This window comes from Rosa chinensis, chromosome 2 (assembly GCF_002994745.2).
Source record: "Rosa chinensis cultivar Old Blush chromosome 2, RchiOBHm-V2, whole genome shotgun sequence".
NCBI classification, from domain to species: domain Eukaryota; kingdom Viridiplantae; phylum Streptophyta; class Magnoliopsida; order Rosales; family Rosaceae; genus Rosa; species Rosa chinensis.
The window spans coordinates 26,262,874-26,284,749 of NC_037089.1; the positions used below are offsets into that span (position 1 = coordinate 26,262,874).

The 21,876-nt window shown below is 38.1% G+C and overlaps 1 protein-coding gene and 2 long non-coding RNA genes across 4 annotated transcripts; 2 read left to right on the forward strand and 1 right to left on the reverse strand.

Moving 5' to 3' along the window:
* The first annotated feature begins 112 nt into the window (after nt 1-112).
* On the forward strand, nt 113-3,943 carry LOC112184005 (asparagine synthetase [glutamine-hydrolyzing] 2-like). The gene is made up of 7 exons (XM_040513333.1): nt 113-124; nt 572-635; nt 1,127-1,221; nt 2,322-2,483; nt 2,953-3,033; nt 3,430-3,651; nt 3,803-3,943. Exons 1-7 carry the CDS (start codon nt 113-115, stop codon nt 3,941-3,943), a joined length of 777 nt encoding a protein of 258 aa, XP_040369267.1.
* Nucleotides 3,944-16,989: 13,046 nt separating this feature from the next.
* Nucleotides 16,990-17,906, forward strand: LOC121051481. Its single transcript, XR_005805843.1, has 3 exons — nt 16,990-17,318; nt 17,436-17,557; nt 17,888-17,906. It is a non-coding gene; the product is annotated as an uncharacterized LOC121051481 (long non-coding RNA).
* On the reverse strand, nt 17,330-18,470 carry LOC121051486. Of its 2 annotated transcripts, none has more exons than XR_005805850.1 (2): nt 18,050-18,470; nt 17,330-17,668 (listed from the first exon to the last, which is right to left on the reverse strand). It is a non-coding gene; the product is annotated as an uncharacterized LOC121051486 (long non-coding RNA). The 2 variants fall into 2 exon arrangements; XR_005805849.1 differs by having other exon boundaries at nt 17,330-17,671.
* Nucleotides 18,471-21,876: the final 3,406 nt, after the last annotated feature.

A 21,876-nucleotide genomic window follows, 5' to 3' on the forward strand; every position in this document is an offset into this window, starting at 1 on the left:
AGCCACTCTACAACGAGGACAAGACCGTCATTGTCACGGTACTCTCTTTCACCTTTGCATTCTGAAACTTTGATTCGGATGAAGATTAGTTTTGTATTCTATTGGGCAAAAGATGAAATTTACAGTTTGCTTAGCTAGAATTGGGAGATGATGCCAAATTAGCTTAGCTATCGTTACCAAATTAATAGAATGGGATATCTGAATTAGCTTGAGTTTCTGAGCCGTGGATTCTGAGCTTTGTAATGCTGTATAATTAGTTTGATTCATGGTTATTGGTCTATGGAAAATTAAAGCATTACATGTGCTAGTGGCAGCTGGTTTTACATTGAGTTAGCAAGTATAAATTTGTAACTGTTGATTAACTTTGATGCTAATAAACTTCTCTTTCTGAGGCTTTTACTAAGCCGAGCAGAGTTCAGAGTTTAAAATAGGTTTTGGATATTGGTTTGGCTTATATACTTAACTTACTACCGTTGATCATTAGATATGTTGAAGCTTTAATTATCTCACACATTTAAGCTATTTTATATTTTCTTTGCACGATCAATTTGGTTTGCTTCAGAAATGAAAGCTAAGTGATGATTGTGAAAGATTCGTATCTTTTCCTCCTGGGCATTTATACTCTAGCAAACAAGGTAAGTTGAGCTGAGCTCTAGTTACTAACAACGATTTAGTTCATGAACCAACTAACAGCCTTTTAGTCTGCAAAAGTTTTAATATAAATCTTCTAGGATCAGCATACTTCTTATTATGATGTTTTTGCCCATTTGACAAAAATATAGAAGCAGGGGAATAAATGCTTCTATTATTTCACTTGAAGAAACAAAAACATTTTAGCAAACTTTTTTATACATTTTATACTTGGGGGTTTGGACATACTTTATAAGAAAATATATGAGCTTCATTTGATATCACTAGAAAGACTCTGTATCTGTATGTGTAAATTAGAAAACTCTCGAGTCTGAGTTCAGAAGTTTCTTTGTTTTTGTATATTCATTTCGTTAACTAATAACTTTCAAGATGCTTCTTCTTAGTTCACCATAGCTGAATTTAGAAATTTATAACTTTTTATGCCTTTAGATGTTGTTTAAACTACCTGTATGTATTTACAAATTTATGCGTGCAGGAGGGCTGAGAAGGTGGTACAATCCACAATGGTTTTTGGAGAAGATACCATCTACTCCTTATGATCCCTTTGTTTTACACGAGGCTTTTGAGAAGGTATGCATTGATGTGCACCACCTATAATCCTACTTCTTTTCTTTTTTGGTTTTGTTATCTTTATTCATGAGTTGCAACCATCACGTAAGAGATCAAACTCCATTCTTGCAATTTTGTTTACCAAAACTTTCTTGTCATATCTGGTTCTTTGTGTGGATCCTGGCATTGAAAGGAATCTTAAAAAGGAGAGGTTGGTTGGTGCCAGTTTTCTCTGTGCTAAATTCAGTGTACCAAAAACTTGTTATATTTGGTTTTGTGTGGATCCTGGCATTGAAATGAAATATTAAAAAGGAGAGGTTGGTTGATGCCAGTTTTTTCACTGGTAATATTAGTATTGGGAGTTATTTACTTGCTGTGCAGCTGTGCTAGTTGGGTGTGACTTGACGAACTTGCTTGATTGGAACTTTGATGAGGAGGACTTGAGATTGATTGTTCTTTTTTTATTTTTTTTTATTCAGGTGAGATTGGGGTTTGATATACTTTACTGCCTCACTTTATGGTTAGCCATACATATCTTTGAGACTTAAACATGTGTTTATGCTCAGTTCGTAGTGTGATAGAACGGGTAATGTCGTAGTGTGATAGAACGGGTAATGTTATATCTGCATTTGGAGGCTAATTGTCTCACTAAACCCAATTTGTTAAATATGCATAGAGTAACTACGTTGTTGGTAAGTTGGCTTGAAATTGAAATGAATATGCTATATTAAAGAAAGGTCACTTTGACTTCTCTTGAGAAACTGCTTATGATATTATTAGTACTTATGTTGGTTATATTGGAAGATACATTCCTACTTTTATCGTTTCTCTCTTCATATTTTATGTCTGGTATAACTATTGAAAATTTGCATAATGTATATCCTTTCTTTCTGCCTGCCTTATATCGTAATATTAGCGTAACAATTTAACTAGTGCTTTAAGTAATGGTGTCTAATGCAAAAGACATAGATATCAATTTAGCTTTTTGGATCAAAGCTATGAATGATCATCAGATATGTGGTTTGTTAAGAGAGATTTAAATGGCCTCCGTGCCTCATTCTGCTTTGACTATTTAGCTTCATAATATTCTTACATTTTTTTTCGTTTTCCTAATACTGTAGGCTGTGTTAAAGAGACTTATGACAGATGTACCATTCGGTGTTCTTTTGTCCGGAGCATTGGACTCATCACTTGTTGCTGCTGTGGCTTGTCGCTATTTGGCTAAATCAGAAGCTGCACGTCAGTGGAGGTCGCAATTACATACCTTTTGTGTTGGCTTGGAGGTAATTATACTTCTAATTTTCGATGACCAAATCTGACGCTTGATCAAATGCAGTTTCTTTTTATATAACCAGAATGATGTCTTCCTGTCCTCTCTATTTTTTTTTCCCCAACAGTGCTTAGAAAATGCTACCTACACAATTTTTTCATTTTATAAACAAGAAATGTCTGTTTATAAACTTGGTAGACAACCTAAATCCTCTTTAAACGAGTATAAAAATTCAACCATGGCTGGGTTTCTTGTTGTTTAGGCCTAATTGCATCAAAGTGCAATAATAAGTTATTAACTCGATATGTTTAACAGTTGAGGGAAAGGTTCTTGGTGTTAGGGTTCAATAGCCTTTGCAATGCAAACTTTTGTACCGGGAAAGGTTTAGATGTACTTTCTTGTAGTCAATTTTTAACTAAGATATTGTCTTTCTGATATATTTTTTTTTTTTTGTTTAAATGCTTTACATTTTCAATATTCAGGGTTCTCCAGATTTGAAAGCAGCAAGAGAAGTTGCAGATTATCTTGGAACTCATCATCACGAGTTTCACTTTACTGTTCAGGTAATTTATAAGGGATGTAAGAAGAATACTTTTACTAAGGCTCAAGGTGGAAATTAGATTTTCTTAAATTTAAGACTTCAGGTAATCCTCTTGCAGTTTTAATTTTACCTTATTGAATATTTAAGGTTTGCTTGAAATAGGATTCAGAATATTCATATTAATTGGTGATTGGAAATACAAATTGCGTTCATCCTGATTTTCTCACTTCTACTCATTCTACTTCTTCCCTGAAGTCTTCTCTCTCTCTCTCTCTCTCTCTCTCTCTCTCTCTCTCTTTTCCAATCTATCTCATTCTCTCGCTTTTCATCAATATTTTTCTACATCAGTAATCCCAGACAAAGGCCTGGATATATATTAATCCCAAGAAATAATTTGTTTCTTTGCTTCATATTTCAGGAAGGCATAGATGCACTTGAAGAAGTTATCTACCATGTTGAGACATATGATGTGACCACTGTCAGAGCCAGCACTCCAATGTTTCTTATGTCTCATAAAATTAAATCTCTGGGTGTAAAAATGGTCCTTTCTGGTGAAGGTTCAGATGAAATCTTTGGTGGCTACTTGTATTTCCACAAGGCACCAAACAAGGAGGAGTTTCACCAAGAAACATGCCAGAAGGTATTCCATATAAACTATCTCTGGATTGTTCTATTCTCTTGTTTTTGTGCCATATGTTTATGTACTTGCAATATTACTGGATTTTATTTTAGTACCATTGATGGCTATTATGACTTCTTTTTCTGACTGAAATTTTGTGACTATTCAACAGATTAAAGGTCTTCATCTGTATGACTGTCTGAGGGCCAACAAATCAACATCAGCTTGGGGTATTGAGGCTCGTGTACTGTTTCTTGACAAAGAATTCATCAAGACTGCTATGGACATTGATCCAGGATGGAAAATGGTATAGCAATCATTAAACTTTGTTGTTTCCTCCAATTTTATACGCAGTTCATGTATTGTAGTGATTTGAAGCCTACTAACATTGGGCATAGTGGTTGCTCATTATAAGACTGTTGGGATAGGAACATCTTGTTACAATTCTATGAAATGATCTAGTACATGTGGACATTTTCCTATTATCAATGGATATAGATATGCAACTATTCTCTCCCCATTTGGAAGTTATTTTTCTTGTCCTTCATGACATGTTCATGTGTGTTATGAATTCTGTCATTTATGAATCCATTTTATGCTGAGTTGTAGGTGTCAGATATATCCTGACATGCCTAATCTAAAGGATGGTCTATGGTATGCTTAGCCTTATTAGATTATACCTTCAATGCTGTAATGACATTATCGGGATTGCCTTGTTTTCGTGCCAAATTGAATAACAATTGAAAGTTATTGTAATATTCATACATCTGAATACTTGCATTTGTAACTGCAGATCATGCCTGATCTTGGAAGAATTGAGAAGTGGGTCTTACGCAAAGCATTTGATGATGATCAAAAGCCATATTTACCAAAGGTTGCTACTTTTTACTTTTGCCCAACCATTATGCTAATCTTGTTATACAGGGTTATCGTTTTGCATGTTCTTTTATTTTCTTGAAGATTTTCACCTTCTTGGATACTTGCGCCAATATGTTCAAGAATTAATATGTTTTCAGCTTTTCCACTTTCTCTTTTTGGGTTATAGCACATCTTGTACAGGCAGAAGGAGTAGTTTAGTGATGGTGTCGGTTACAGCTGGATTGACGGCTTGAAAGATCATGCAAACAAACAAGTATGCTGCATTTTTTTCTTGCATTTTCATTTTAGACAGAAATTTTCTCTTTCCAATTAGGTCTTATATAATGTTGCCATGCCCCAACCACAACCTGTGGTTAATCAATTCTAGTTGACTGTGTGGTCCAGATTAAGAGTTTTGCAACATAACATCTCAAAGTTAGCATGATAAAATTAACCATTTTATGAAAATATTTCATGTTCGCTATTTCAAGATGGAGGTGCACTTTTGAAAAAACTCAACTAAGCAGACACTATAGATGCTTGCTTCTTCCTTAGCTGCATAGAATAATAATTCTTCATTTTTTTTTTCTCTAACTGGACCGGTAACAGATTCGATTCTGATGAACGCAAGCTTTGTCTACCCTGAAACAACTCCGACTACAAAAGAAGGATAATACTATAGGACTATCTTTGAGAAATATTTTCCAAAGGTGAGCCACCATCTTTCCTCCCATCTTCTACAATGTCAGTTGACTAAATTAGATTGTTGTTTGTTTACCTGAGTATGTTCAATTTGCTGTGTATGAGGAATCCAAAGATGTAAAGACTGGAAGTCTTGTGAGTGACTCTCCACAGAAACTTGTAAAAGGGGTTGCAGAGAAAGTAGCTGCAGTACTTTGAGTGGGATGAAAAAGGTAGTGAATGTTACAAATGCTTTTCTTCTGTCGAAATTATGTTGACCATGTTCTTTTGGATTAATGAAACAATGTCAGATGAGATATACTGTAGTTTTATATTTATTCTGATTCTGTAGCAGATGAGACCAGAAGGCCCTGTAGGGAATCCATCATGACTGTGGAGATGGGTAGAAATTTGGTCGAGGTGGAAGAAATTGGGGCTGACAATGACCGACCGGCGGCACCTGGTTCCGGTGATTAGCTGGAAAGGGCATATAGCGTGGCTTACATGGATCTTGATTCTTGACAGGACCCATAGAATTCTTCATTGGACCATAAGGACCTCTCTGGTCTACGTAGACTTGCATCATCTTGAGAAATTGTTTTGGCACCAGAATTCTCAAGAAACAGGAAAGAGGATTGGGATATGGAAACTTAGACGAGGGGGTGTCTCTATTTATAAGGTTTGAGAATAGGAAACTAGATGAGGCGGTTGGGTTTCCGACTATAGGGTTTAGGATTTGGGGTTTCCCAATCCTTGTGGGTAAAAGATTTTTGGATTTCCCAATCCTTTTGGGTTAAGGATTGGCCAATTTGACTCGGGTTCCCTAACTTCTTTTATTTTTATTTTCATGTTTTTAATTGACAATTTTACTTTTATTACAGAATGAAAGAGAATGGAAAATAAAATAAAAATTTATTAAAAAAGAAAAAGTAATCTCAGGTGGAAAAGGAGAAAAAAAAATTTGAAAGGGGAAAAGGAGAAATTTAAGCATTACAAGTTAACTGAAAAAATATCTTGCAGTTTTTCTTATACTTTTTTTTTTATCTTTTAAAAAAATATTCTTTTGAATTAACCTACGATCTAAAGGACGCTCATATCTTTTCAGTATGACTAGAGGAGTGTGCTTCTTTTAGTTTATACTAATAACGGTGAACAATAATTAATCAAATAAATTTATTGTAAATTCATTATTAATGAAAGAATAGTAAATGAGGTTTTTGTCCATTTACTCTAATTTTAGAGATTTTTTTTCCACTTACACCAATAAGGTTTTTTTTTTTTTTTTTTTTGAGTTGAAGGAGGTTAGGCTTTTATTGATCATTGAGCAATTGCTCAGAGTACAGGTGGCTCAGCAACAATTACATTAAGAGGGAACAGAAGAGAAAAAAAAATCCTGCCCATTAGCAATAGCATGAGCTGCCAAAAGGTGGGCTGCCGAATTGGCTTCCCTTCTAACATGCATAATTCGCATACAAGGAATGAGCTCCAGATCTTCATTTAGATCATCATAAATTCTTCCAGGTAGAGAGGAGTTATTGACCACTTGCAGCAGGTTTTGCTTCAGGACCAAACAATTCGTCTCAAATATGATAGGCTGCAACCTATGCTCCAAAACAAATGCCACAGCTGCCTTACAAGCCAAGAGTTCAACATGTTCAGCAGACTGCACATGAGCTACTGGCTTCCCAACAGCTTGAATAAATGTACCATTCGAGTCCCGTACCAGAAAGCCTATAGCTGCCGTACCATCATCTCCATGGTAAGCCCCATCAAAGTTCAATTTCAACTAACCTATAGGAGGAGTCTGTCATCGAAGAACTCTACCTGTAGGAATACCACGTTTCAACTTAGAATTGTGGAACTGATAACTACTCAATTGAGTAGAAGAGAGCAATGCTACATCACTGGCCGCTGTGTCCTCCTTCTCCCAAACCTGAACATTTCTTTCTTTCCATATACCCCATAGAAAAAATAGAAACTGAGCAAATACAGTTAATGAGAGCTTCTCAGAGCTATAATGTATCCAACTCAATGCATCCATCTGATCAGTGTCAACTTCGAAACACCCCCTCCTTATGTCACCTTGAGTACTAAGGACAACCCTAGAAAATGGGCAGTTACGGCATAAATGGATAATTGTTTCCGGTTCAGCGTTGCATAGAACACACATTGGAGAGTCCAAAACAACATTTTTAGATGCTAACCGATCCAAGGTAGGCAAAATATTCTGACAAATCATCCAAGCATTTACTTTAGCTGAACTTGGCATTTTGGCATACAGTATCTTTTTCCAAACTCTTTGATTAGCCACCACAGCAGGAGATAACAGAGATGTTGTACGAGAAAAAGCAAGCGATAAGCTGATTTAACAGTGAACATACCTCTTTTCTCCAATTGCCAGGTTAAACAATCTTCATGCTGCCTAGTACTTAATGGGATTGAGAGAATAGCCTCAGCATCGTTAGGAATAAAAATAGAACGAACCTTATCTTCATTCCAAGAATTGGGATTAGTAATAAGCTCATTCACAGTAGCTGGGTACTCGGCCTGCCGTAAAATACCCTGCGGTCTAAGATTGGGCAACTTTGGGATCCAAGCATCATTCCAAATCGAAACCATATGTCCATCACCAATCTGCCAGAAAGAACTCATCTAGATAAAATCCCTCGTTCCAAAAATGCTACGCCATGAGTAGGAAGGCGAAGCATGAGTAGTAGCAGTCCAAAAGTTACCTTCAAGATAGTAGCGAGCTTCGTATAACCGTGCTACCAATGACGTCTGATTAGACACCACTCTCCAAGCTTGCTTTGCTAACATGGACAAATTAAATTCTGAAAGGCTTCTAAACCCCAGACCACCCATCTCTTTAGAGTGACAAAGATCATCCCACTTTTTCCAATGGATTTTCCATTTATTAGTTGTGCTACGCCACCAAAACCTGGCACACATCTGCTCAAGATCCTCACAAAAGTTCTTCGTAAGCTGAAAAACACTCATAGCATAATTTGGGAGAGCTTGAGCTACCACTGGGATCAAGATATCCTTACCAGCTCCGCTGAGTAATTTGCCTTGCTAATGCTTCATCTTTTCCGCCAACCTCTCTTTGATATACTCAAAAGTAGCAGTTTTCTTTCTGCCCACATAGGTCGGTAATCCCAAATAACTCTCATGTGACTCCACTATCTCAACTCCTAACAAATTGGCCACTGAATCTTGGACAGACCCTCCTACATTCTTACTGAAAACAACTGAGCTCTTATGAAAATTGACAACCTGCCCGGAAGCTTTGCCATATACCTCAATGACATTTTGAATTTGAAAACAAGCTGTTGGAGAAGCTTGTGCATAAAGCATGCTATTATCTGCAAAAAGCAAATGATTTATATATAGAGCACCCTGACATATAGCAATTCCAGGCAGTAAACCCAAGCGTTGCTTTTGTTGTAGTAAAGCTGAGAAACCTTCAGCCCCAAGTAAGAATAAGTATGGCGATAGTGGATCCCCTTGTCTCAACCCACGGGAAGGAATAACATATCCTCTAGGTTTGCCTCTGACTAGAAAGGAATACCTCACAGAGCACACACACTGCATAACTACATCAATCCAAGCTTGAGCAAGACCAAATCTTACCAAAACTTTACGTAAGAAGGTCCATTCCATTCTATCGTAAGCCTTACTTAGATCCAGCTTGAGAGCCATATACCCATCTTGACCCTCTCTTTTATTATGAACATAATGAGCCACCTCATTGGCCACCAAAGTGTTGTCTGTGATCAACCTACCTGGGACAAACGCACTCTGAAAAGGAGATATAATCTCAGGCAAAAAAGCTTTCAACCTATTGGCAATGACTTTTGAACACAACTTGTAAATGACATTACAAAGTGCAATAGGCCTAAGATCACTCATTGTTTCCGGTTGCTTCACTTTTGGAATCAAAAATTTTTGTGTAAAGTTTATCTGTTTCAATAGAGAGCCAGTATGCAGAAAGCTCTGAACCGCAGCAGTGACATCCCTACCAATAGAATCCCAATAATGTTGGAAGAACAGAGGAGGCATACCATCAGGATCCGGTGACTTGGTCGGATACATCTAGAATAGAGCAATCTTAACCTCCTCCTCGGAGTACGGAGCACTAAGTTTCTGGTTCATTTCAGAGGTAACACTCAGCTATAACGCATCCAAAGTAAGCTCCACTGCTTCACTATCCAGAGTAGACGCAGTGAACATATTCGAAAAATAAGAGGTCACAACCCTCTCCAACGAGAAAGTTGAAATTTTGCTTTTTCATTACTGAGCTTATTAGACGAGGAACTTAAACTAGTTAAACATTCTTGTGCTTCCTAAACAAGCTTAAATTCATATGTGAAATATCATGATAATTGATAAATAATATGCTGCATTACATGAATAGATTGTTGAGGTGACACAACAATGGAATATAACAATACGTTGATTGGAGTACAACATATTGACACCTCATACAAATCCTAGCCATACTACCATGATAAGTACATTGAGAACTTAAAGATAGAAGAATTTGAAAAAATATGTATTCAAGCAGCTAGCCTCAAAGCATTAAAACACAGAAACTACAAAGTGAAAGGAGCTAGATGGAAGTTATTTTTTTGGATACAGAGTAGTAGAGTAAATTACCAACCAAACATGAGTCAGAACCACATTGCCAAACAATTACATAATTACGTACCGAATCAAATGCCATGCGAAGATATATCGACACATTAATTGAAGGGTTATGAAAAAATAGGACGACGGTTCAACACCACACCTTCTGCAGCAGAGTCCTTAGAAAACTTGATCTTGATGGTTTTAAGCATTGCTACAGCCTCCTGCATGTTTATCCTCTCTTCCGATGATTCTGCTGAACAAGCAATAGCTAATCTCATAATGGCTTATAAGCACTCCCTCTTCTCATGAAGTCATGATCCTCCTCAGTTCCAAGTAAAGTAGCATCCACAACTTCAGCTATCGTATCTGCAACTAGAACACTTGCAACCCACTAATTGAATCTCATGTCCCCAACGAAGATCTCATCAGTTGGCTTCCTTCTTGTGAATGTTTCCATCACTACAATACGAAAACTATACGCATCCCCTCTTCTGGTCACTATTCCTTCCATTCCATACTCTGCATATAAAAAATTGATTTAAAAACAAAAATATTGTTTAAGAATAAGAGATTCAAGAAAGATTGTAGAGAGAAATTGTTGTGTATATTCATTGATAATAGGAGCCCTATATATAGGGATTACAAAGTACAATTTCTTGGATTACAAAGTACAATTTCTTGGAGTACAAGGATTCCTATTCTAACTTAAATTGGGAATCTAATCTTCTCTCCTATTACAACAATAGAACTAATCCTAGTTTGACAGGCACACCAATTGTCAACATCCTTCAACACTCCCCCTTGTGCCGCTCAAACTTGGTGATGACGCTTTGATCGTTGCATCGTTAAAAACCTTGCTCGAGTAATAAAAACTCTGTGGGACAAAAACAACCTCGAGGAGGAGAAAAAGAGAACAACACGTCCTTCACTCTTCGAGATCGAACATGTAGACATCATGCCTCCCCCTGATGTCGACATCTCCTTTTGATTGCTACAATCATGAGAATTCAGATAACTTTCTTAATCCGATGCTCTTCACATGTTTCTCGATGGTAAATTTAGATAACGACTTAGTGAATAAGTTCGCTACATTATCCTCTGATAGGATTTGATTCACTTCAATCTTTAGAAGTGCTTGTTGTTGCTGATTGTAAAAGAACTTAGGCGATGTATGCTTAGGGTCGTTGCCCTTGATGAAACCTAACTTCATTTGTTCAATACAAACTGCATTATCCTCATAAATGCATGTATGTTCATCTGTGATAGACTTCAAACCACAAGTTCCTCGAATATGTCTAATTACAGATCTTAACCAAATGCATTCGCGCATGGCTTCATGTAGAGCAATAATCTCTGCATGATTCAAGGAAGTAGCAACAAGGGTCTGCTTTGTAGACCTCCAAGATATCACAGTGCTTCCCATGGTAAAGACATAACCCGTTTGGGAGCGACCTTTATGGGGGTCAGAGAGATACCCTGCATCAGCAAAGCCCATCAAAACATTACTATCGTTTTGATGTAAGGGAGGTGGACTACGTCGGCCACCTTAGGCGGCGGTGATGGCGCAGGCGGTGGTGACATTGCTGGTCACGGTCTGATCCCATTCTTCCGTCATTCATTCTCTCTGTAGGGATAAAACAAGCCCATATCAATCGTACCCTTTAAGTATCGAAAGATTGTCTTTACACCAATCCAATGGCAACGTGTTGGCGCAGAGCTATGTCTAGCTAACAAGTTCACTGCTAATGAGATGTCTGGTCTTATGCATTGAGCTAAGTACAATAATGCGCCTATTGCACTTAGGTAGGTCACTTCGGCCTCTAATAATTCTTCGTCCTCATCCTTTGGACGAAATGGATCTTTTTCAGACTCAAGACTACGACCAATCATGGGAGTACTCACAGGCTTTACTTTATCTTCATTAAAGCGTCTTAGTAATTTTTGAGTATATGCTGACTGATGGATCAAAATTCTATCACTACAGTGCTCGAGTTCTGATCCGAGACAAAACCGTGTTTTCCCATTATCTTTCATCTCAAATTCGGATTTCAAGTACTTAGCAATTTCGTTTAACTCATCTAGAGTTCCAATTAGGTTCATGTCATCAACATAAACGGCTACAATTGCAAATCTGGAACTTGTCCTTTTAAGGAACACGCATGGGCACATTTCATTGTTGACATATCTCTTCCCAATCAAGTAGTCACTTAGACGGTTATACTACATCTGTCCGGATTGTTTCAATCCATATAGTGAGCGTTTTAATCTTATAGAAAATGCGCTCCGTGGTTTAGAGCCACTTGACTTGGGTAATTGAAGTCCATTCAGAACCTTCATGTATATCTCTGAATTTAGATCCCCATAGAGATATGTTGTAACCACGTCCATAAGCTACATGTCAAGTTTTTCGGAAACTACCAAACTGACAAGGTAGCGGAACGTTTTTACATCCATTACTAGAGAATATGTCTCCTTGTAGTCGATTCCAGGGCGTTGTGAGAAACCTTGCACCACAAGGCAGGTTTTGTATCTAACAACCTCATTTTTCTCATTACGCTTTCTAACAAAGACCCATTTATGGCCAACAAGTTTTATACTTGGGGGTGTCAGCGTTATAGGCCCAAATACCTGTCTCTTTGCTAGTGAATCCAATTCAACCTGGATCGCTTCTTTCTATTTAGGCCAATTCACTCTTCATTGACATTCTTCAACAGAGCAAGGTTCGATATCATCATGTTCTATAATTCCTTGAGCAATAAAATATGCAAAGGCATAATCAAGGATAATAGAATCTCTATTCAACGTCTCATGTACACTAGTGTAATTCATGGAGATCTCTCTATTATCTGAAATTGGTTCTAACATTGAAGCGTCCCCCAATGATGTCTCTTGGACATAACCATAATCCGGAATATTCTCATGAGACGGATTACTTATATCGATGATTAATAGATCATTTTGTGCCAAACTCGCTTTCTTTCTTGGGTGAGAATCCATCGAACCTTTGGGCCTTCCGTGCCTCCTGGCGGGAGCCTGGCCTAAGGCACAATGCTATCACCATTGTGGGCAGTGGCGCCGTGCCCAATAATGCTTGGGATGGCGCCATGTCCTATATTTTTAGGGACATCAATCCTTGCAGGCACTTTTGCAGCAAGTGTGTGTGATCTAGTCACTTTAGTGATATCAGAAAACGCATCAGGCATCGAATCTGCTACGTTATGAAGATCGAGAATTCTCTGCGCTTCAATGTTGGACTGTACAATTCAGGGATCAAGATGAGACAAAGTGGGAACAGACCACGACAATTCTGTGGTTCCTGTTGAACATTTGTGTTCTTATCTCCCCCTAATGACGGGAAGACTTTCTCATCTAAGTGACAATCCACAAATCTAGCGGTAAAGAGATCGTCTGTCAAGGGTTCCAAGTGGCAGATGATAGTTGGAGAGTCATATCCAACATAAATGCCTAATCGTCTTTGAGGACCCATTTTGGTGCGCTGTGGCAGCACAATTGGTACATAAACTGCACACCCAAATATGCGTAAGTGTGAGACAGCAGGCTCATACCCAGTCACCATCTAGGATGCAAAAAAGGTGTCAGGCCCCGAATTTTGAATAAAGATATTCAAATCCGAAATGCGAGAACAAACAATCACAAGAAGACACTTAGAAAAATTTTCATTTAAATTAAGCAACTAAACAAACTGAGCTCACAATGTCAATACCGACTCGTTCTTTAGACTCACATATTACATCACCAAGTTTTTACAAATTAAACCGAATAACAATTCAATAAGTAAACGCACTCTCCACACTCACAACACAGCGGAAGACTAGAACCAAAATACCATACTACGTCCAAGCTACGACAGCAACAAAACCTCAACTTCGATGATGATTGCACTGACCTGCACAATAACCCCTACACCATGGAATAGTGCACCAGGATTGCAAACAACAAACCTGGTAAGCTTTTTAAGCCCGTATGATTAAGCTCAATTAAAATGACTCACGTCACTCATGCTTATAATTTCTCAACTTGTGAGATAAATTAAAGCAACAACATTTAACTCCACAACACACAACCAAACATCAAGTTCATATCATATCATATCATGCTCACGTAAGTTAACTCATATCAAAATCAACATGCTCTGACTCTCGACTCATGCATCCAATTTCACAATACTTCAACTAAACAATTAAACTCAATTATGTTTTAAACATTTTAAAACACAACGAACTACAAAATCAACCTTCATGTGTCTCCACAAAAGTAGTTGTCACCTTAGTGACGTTTCAAATCATTTTCCATCTCAACGACAAATCTACGAAAATCACACTCACTTCCCCTCAACATAAAGTATTTGTCAAAACGAATCATGACTCACGATGCGTAGTTTAGGTTTGTAGTATTTGTCAAAATGAGTAGTTGTGAAAAGATTACATTAAAACAAATAATAGAATTCTTAGAAATCCAAATCTCACGTAAACACTAAAGAAAGAACATCAACAACATTCCTCGAAAACTACGTACTCATGATGCAGTAATACAGTTACCACCATGACCGCACACATACAACATACTACGTACTCATGATGCCGTAACCCAGTTACCACCATGACCGCATACATACAATAGACTACGTACTCATGATGCCGTAACCCAGTTACCACCATGATCGCACGCATGCAAACAGACTAGAGCTCCAACTGAATCGTAACCTGTCACCTCGGCCGAGGTTTAACCTTACGATATATTTGCACCCAGGTTACCACTGTAACCTACATACTTCAGACCCTTCGGCCCTAGGAACAAGACATTTAAGGAAATCCCACAAGACTCACAAATGTCACACCATAACTCCAAATCACTCTTTTACACAATAATCAACACATCATGATAATTGTACTCTCGTAAGAGAAATGCTTGAAATAACAATTCAATCAACTCTCAATCATTATTTCACCGATGTCACATCATCCAATATATATATACGTAGTCATTCATGCAGGAATGACCACTAATACCAACTATAGTTTTACAAATTATACTTCTCGAAATCATTTTATATCAAAACATTGTTTTAACTTACCCATGAACTGTTGTCGATCAAGTTCATATATTTTAAAACAAATAATTTGTTTCGAAAACGATTTCACAATTTAATGATTAAACCGAACAATAATGTAACTCGGTTCGTAAATGAACCACGTGAGATTTACTCACCTCCAAATCCTGCTGCGTCTTCACACAAAACCAAGACAAGCACCAAATCGTCCAAACTCCGCTCACACAATTCTGTCAATCACCTAATCACATCAAGGTCACACTCAATACAACACAAAGCACACAATTCCCAAAACACAATTATACGACGATCCAATAGTCGGATCCTCATCCGAGACCATCCAACGTCTTCGGAACACTTCTACGATCAATAAATCAAAACTACAAGTCGATCGGACGACCAAATCCTCACCGATTGAACATCGATCGAACTGAAAACCCTAAACTTTGAAAATTCATAACTTGCTCATATGACTTCCAAAAATTACAAACTATATATCAAAATGCTCGTATCGATGAGTAGATCGAAATCAGGAACATAAACTGTCCTTGGGGTGGCCGTTAGCCGCCGGAAAACACCACCACAGTGGCGGCAGCGCCTCCCACCCAAAGTCAAAATTTGACAAAACTTCCAACACAAAAGATCTTCATCTCAACTCCAATTACAACTTTCATAACTAACACAAAGTCTGAATCGAAGCCATATGGCCGGAATTTACCTCGCAATCTCTAAAACTCGATGAACCCTAGAATCCCAATCTTCAAAATTCGACCTCCACACGTTGAATCGTTGCAAGTCATCTTGAGAGAAAGCATCTACATCCTCTGGGCTCCAAAAGCCCTCAAGAAACACCTGCTATGGTGGCCGGAAACGTGAACTCCGATCTGGGTTTTTCGCATCTCCACCGTCAAACTTCTCGGCCTTGCTGCGTCGTGCACGGGCCAACCCACATCTTGAAACTTCACAGGGTTGTAGATGGGAAAGCGGCGAAGAGAATGGAAGAAATGATTCATCGATTGGTGGCCGGAGGAGGAAGAAATCAGCCGGCGAAGTCGGCTGGGTGATCTGGGCAAGGGACCGAAGAGAGAGAAAAAGTTTCCCTTTTCGGAAACTTCTGATTTTTTTCCTATTTAACCAAAATGGAAACTTTTTCCAAAGGCCATAACTTCCTCATACGAACTCTGATTTTCACGTTCCACATGGCCACGAACTCGCATCGACGCGCTCTACAACTTTCGTGAAGGAAGTTCTCACAGAATCTAAACGTATAAAAAGTCAAACTTCGTAACCCCCTAAAAACGTGCACTTCGAATAATTATTTGTCTGAAAATAATTCCACGCCACCCTCGAACCACGAAATCGTACAAACAAACACTTTATTAATCCCAGGAAACATTTAGGAATTAATAACAAATTTCTGAGGTCTTACAAAAGGGTTGAGTGGCAGTGGGCCTCAGACGAATGAGCACTGTTGCATGTAATATTACATAGCCCCAAGCAGAAACAGGGAGATTGGTGCGCATAACCAATGCTCTAGCAACCATTTGAAGTCGTTTAATGGCAGCTTCTGCAAGACCATTTTGGGTGTGAACATGAGGAACTAGATGTTTAACTTCATTCCCAATGGACATGCAATAATCATCAAAAGTTTTTGATGTAAACTCCCCAGCATTGTCAAGACATATTGACTTAAAAAGATGATCAGAATAGTGAGCCCTTAACTTAATGATTTGTGCTAGGAGTTTAGCAAATGCAGCATTCCTTATGGACAAAAGCATGACATGTGACTAGCCACTACTAAAATAACTTAATCACACGACACATGAGTTTTTGCTGTCGTCTGAGTTAGTCAGTCAGACGATAGATTTTTTAAACCTGTCGTTTCACCCCTACTCATCCAACACATCGTCGATTAGTAAATTTGTGAGATTTCTGACAACACTAACAAAGACATCTGTTGTCTGAAAAACAGAAAAAACAAACAGAAAATTAATTTACATTTATTTACCTAGCCGATCTGAAATCGTGTTCCCTCCCTTGGCTAAAAAATTTGGGCCACTCACCACCAAAAAAAAAAAAACTTGGGTCGTTCTCCCTCCCAAATCGCTCTCAGTCACCATGGCTCTCACCCTTTCACCCTCATCGAGCCTCTCGCCTCCATCTCTCTCGTTTTCCCATCAAATCTTGACCCTTCTTCTTCCTCCCAGCTGCCGCGTCTTCAGCTTTGAGATGCGCCACCGCTTCTCCGACCCAGTCAAGTAGTGGTCGGAGGCCGCCGGAAAGCTCTCTCCGGCCGGCGGCACCAACCTTCTCGAGAAGGGCAGCTTCGAGTACTACGCCGAACTCGCCTACTCGACCGCCTCCTCCGCGGCCGCAAGCTCGTCGAGTCCACCGACAGCCTCGCTTTCTCCGACGGCAACTCCACTTTTCAGATCACCTCTTTGGGATAGTACGTTTTTCTTCTCTCAAAGTTTCCACTTTTAGTTTCATTTTCTCAAAATTTCCATTTTTAGATTTTGGGATTCTTGAAAATTAGGGATTTGATTTGATGTTTTGTTTTGGGTAGTTCGCATTATACGACGGTGCAATTGGGGACGCCGGTAATAAAGTTTATGATGGCGCTTGATACTGGGAGTGACCTGTTTTGGGTGTCTTGTGAAGGAACAGCTTATGCTCCTGTAAGTTTAGGTTGGGTTCTTTTTCCTTCTTCAATTCTGTTAATGTGAAGAAAACTGGATTAGCTGGACTCTCTTCACTCATTGTTCCATTTTGACTTCATCTGGACCCATCCACATCTTCCTGCTGAGACAAGAATTACACAGTCACAGACTCCATTCTAACAAGAGTTTCACACACACACAGTCCAAACAAAACTTCTTCATCTATACAGCTACGCAAACTCAGAGTCTCATGTTTTACAATAAGTAACAAAATGACTCCAACATGTATTATAAGTAACAAAATTTTCATGGGCAAAATTTCATCAAAAAATTCCTGACAAATGGTATTGATTTTCAGTTATTTATAAACAAATTGAAGAACTGGGTTTTGCACCCACAGCTCCAAAACCTAGAAAAGCCCTAATCTTTGGCACATCACAGAACTGGGTTTTTTGGCACCCAGTAAAGAACCCTTAAAACCCAGAAAGGGTTTTGAGTAAAGAAAGATAAGAGAACTTACAGGAGGAGGAGAAGGGAGAAGGTTTGGAGGGTTTGTCAGAAATGGGGTTGAGCAATCCAGTAGTGATATAAATCACAAAGTGGGCTGCTTTGCTGCGAAGACTCTTTGGCCTACCCATGTCCCTAGTTTTGACGCCCTGCTCAGCAACATATCACTGGTCAGAATCAATTCCCACAACTCACGCATCGCATGGATTTTCACTCTTGTATTTGGGTCCGGTTTTCTAAGATGGGTCTGGTTTTCCGACTTTGTTTTGGTACATAAATTATGGACGCCTTAAACGATCGTTAACGGAAGGGCAAAAATGTCATTATAATGATGAATTGTCTTGGATGGTTCTAACAACAGTTGCTATTATAATGATGAATCGTTCATGTATTTCATAGAAATGAATAACTAAAAGGTCTTCAATTTGATTGATTTTTTACAGGACTAATCTTTGTATGATGTTATGTAACATGAATAGTTGGATTAGAAAATTGTAAAGTTAAAATGCATTAATCGTAATAAAGGATGAGTATGCTCATTCACCCCAAGGATGAACCTAAGAATTATTCTTTAATACCCATGCAGAACCATTGTGGAGGGAATGAGCATGAAAAATTAACAATGAGCTCAGAAAGTTTCAAGCCCAATGCAAATATTAGCTGCTCAAAGAAACGAAGAAGAAATTCCAAAGATAAAGCGCAAAAGTGAGATCGTCTTTGATTTAGAATATATGTGTTAGATAAGTCCAATCGAATTTTATGGGCGTACAGATGGACGGGTTGAATTGAGATTATGATTTTGGATGAGATCAAACAAATGTTCGCCATCTACACTCTACGACTACTACACAAACCAATTTTGATATGCTTTTTCCAATCTCTGTTTCTGCAACTGAAAATCATAATTCAAACGACAAAAAATTGATCGAGCTATCCAAGTTTCCCGATAAGGATAAAAGTCATCAGACTCATAGAAACACGAAGCATACAACAAGAAAACCCGAAACCGAAAGAATCATTTTGTTTTTGAACTTTTATTTTGATTTGAAGAAGGATGAGATCTACCCTTGCATGTTTACAAATTTGAAGAACTGGGGCTCTGTTAATTTGGTTAGAACCAAAATCCCATATTTGATATTGAAAAGAAAAAAAAAAAAAAGGATGAGATAGAATAAGACAACAAGAAGAGCTTGGATATCAGATTTTTGATGAAGTTCCAATTGTAGTGATTCGGTGCCTATACTAGCGCCTCACCCGTAATACAACACGGTCATCAAGTTTAGGGCAAATAAATTAAGCTCCAAGTATCGTACCCAAGGGAATAGGGAACCCCCACTTAGTTACGGACAACTAAGCACAAATACAAATTATCCTAGCAACAAGTATCCGAAATTGTGATTTTTAATTGTGAAGACTTAAACTAAATTAAAGAACCGAAAATAGAAAATTGCTAAAAATGAAAAATGCAATGCTAAAGTAGTTTGTGGAAAAATTCAAGACAAGAGAGTGTTGGGTGCTAGGGAGGTTCCTTCACCCAAATCCTTTGTGCCGGAAGCTAATCTAATGTAGATGCAAAATTCTTCATTTGGCGGTAGTCGTATCCTAGGCGGTTCAAGGCTCAAGGACCATATATTCTCAATTACGGTATTAATGTGCCATTTCAAGGGTCACACAAACTCAATTAGAGAGAGCTAGAGCCGGTTCAAGGGTCTCTAAGTTGCTCTAATTGGCATAAAGCTCAAGAATTAGACCACTAAGCGATTCACCCTCGCAATCACGCGGCGGGTGTAAATCACCATGCTTATAACCCCTACAATACCAAATTGAGGGTTCTAGCTTAGGAATTAGAGGGGGTCAAACCTTTAACTCCATCCTAGACATGCTCAAAATACATACCCTAGAGTTGACTAGGCTCCTAGACATGCATTTCAACCCAACAAAAATTGATATAAGCATCCAACAAATTAAATTGCATCATGACATTAAAATAGGCATCCTTTACATAAAATTTGGGTTAGGGCACACAACCCTAACCCCCAACAACAAATCTACTCACTACCCATCAATAAACAAACATCAATATACATAATTTTAAGAGGAACAAAGTGAAGAGAAGTAGGAGTAACAAGAACAAGCCACAAATTGCTATAAAACAATTATGACTAGCCTTGATTTATGACTCCCCACTTTTACCCAAAATTAATGGTAATGAAATTCTTGATGCTTGGGCTTCCTCTTTGAAATTTGTGGAGTTGATGAGAAGATGAAATCTTAGTGAGGAAGAAATCTTGGTGAGGTGAAGAAAATCTTGGTGAGGAGGAAATTGGTGAGGAAGGAAATTGGTGAGGAAGAAATCTTGGTGAGGTGAAGAAAATCTTGGTGAGGAGGGAATTGGTGAGGAAGAAATCTTGGTGAGGTGGGGCATTTGTGGTGAGGGGAGGTTTCGGTGAAAAGGAAGAGAGAATGGAAAATTGGGAGTTGGAAAGGTGGTGCGGCTGTTTCCTCGGAAACTCCAATTTGCTCCAATCTCGCACCATTTTCTTTTGTTTCAGCAATTCCGCTTATTTTCTACAAAATAAATAAAAATATATTAATTTCATATTAATTGTCATGGAGATTTGCTTACTTCTAGTGTTTTAGATATAATTATACGCATATAAATGTGTATAATCATGTAGCTGCCCCAACCATGCTTAATGACCTTAGTGGCACTTCTCGACCGCGTGCAATCTGGTTTTTTTCTTCTTGTTTCTGGGCGTTACGCCTCATTTGCACCAAAAAAAGAAGAAGAAGACACCAGTTATAGCTTTGTTTAATTAAGCAACTGAAAACAACGTTGACAATTCTGCAGTGGTGGTGCCTTGGCTTAAGGCACTTAGCAATGGAGGTGGCAACCTGGGATTGAGCTAGCCACCTTATCCTCTTTTGTTGTTTATATCTTTTATTTTTTGTGGTTTTTCTTTTATTTTGGTTTTTTGTTCTAATTTATAATAAACTGAATTTGTTACTTTATTTTTTATTTATTGTTTTTTTTAATTTATAAGGATTTTATGTGATCCAAATATCAAAATTCAAAATTGATAGATTTGACATTACTCATATATGTAATGCGTATTAATAGATATCGTGTAAAAAATTAACCATGTTGGCGTTCATTTTAGTATCGGTCAAAGGGCCAATTCAATATATGCTTATGCTTTCCTAAGAGAAGCCAAATCAGAGGGAGATAAACGTCTCGAATTTTTTACATGTGTTGATACACCTTGTCCCTAGCTTATCGAAAAAAGAAGTTTTGAGGGAGTAGTTATGAGCTTTTTTAGTTTGATAACTATTTAGAGTTCAGGGTTGACCACGTGGATCGAGCACGGAACGATGACGAAAACATGTAAATTTTTTACCATGACCATATTTTCCTGCCTTGATCACATCTAATGGTTGAATTTGCGGAATTTCATTTCCTTCACCTTGTTCATTTTGCAAGGTAATTTTTTCCCTACAACCAGTAAACATGCTAAACAACTTAAGCAAGCATGTAAGGATTTTGGACAATCCAAATAATCAAAATTGAGAATTGATAGATTTGGCATTACCCATCTATTTAATATGTATTAATAGGTATCGTGTAAAAAATTAACCATGTCGGCGTTCATTTTAGTATCGGTCAAAGGGGTCAACTCAATATATGCTCATGCTTTCCTAAGGGGAGCCGAATCAGGGGGAGATAAACGTCCCAAATTTTTTACATGCATTGATACACCTCATCCCCACAAGCGTGCGAGTGCTGACAGATCGAGAAAAGAAGTTGTGATAGAGTGGCTACAAGCGTTTTAGTTTGATGGT

Excerpts from the sequence above, each read along its gene's own strand:
- LOC112184005 (XM_040513333.1), top strand. Across the intron at positions 1,222-2,321 it reads TACACGAGGCTTTTGAGAAG|GCTGTGTTAAAGAGACTTAT; the intron begins GTATGCATTGAT and ends CTAATACTGTAG. Across the intron at positions 2,484-2,952 it reads CCTTTTGTGTTGGCTTGGAG|GGTTCTCCAGATTTGAAAGC; the intron begins GTAATTATACTT and ends TTCAATATTCAG.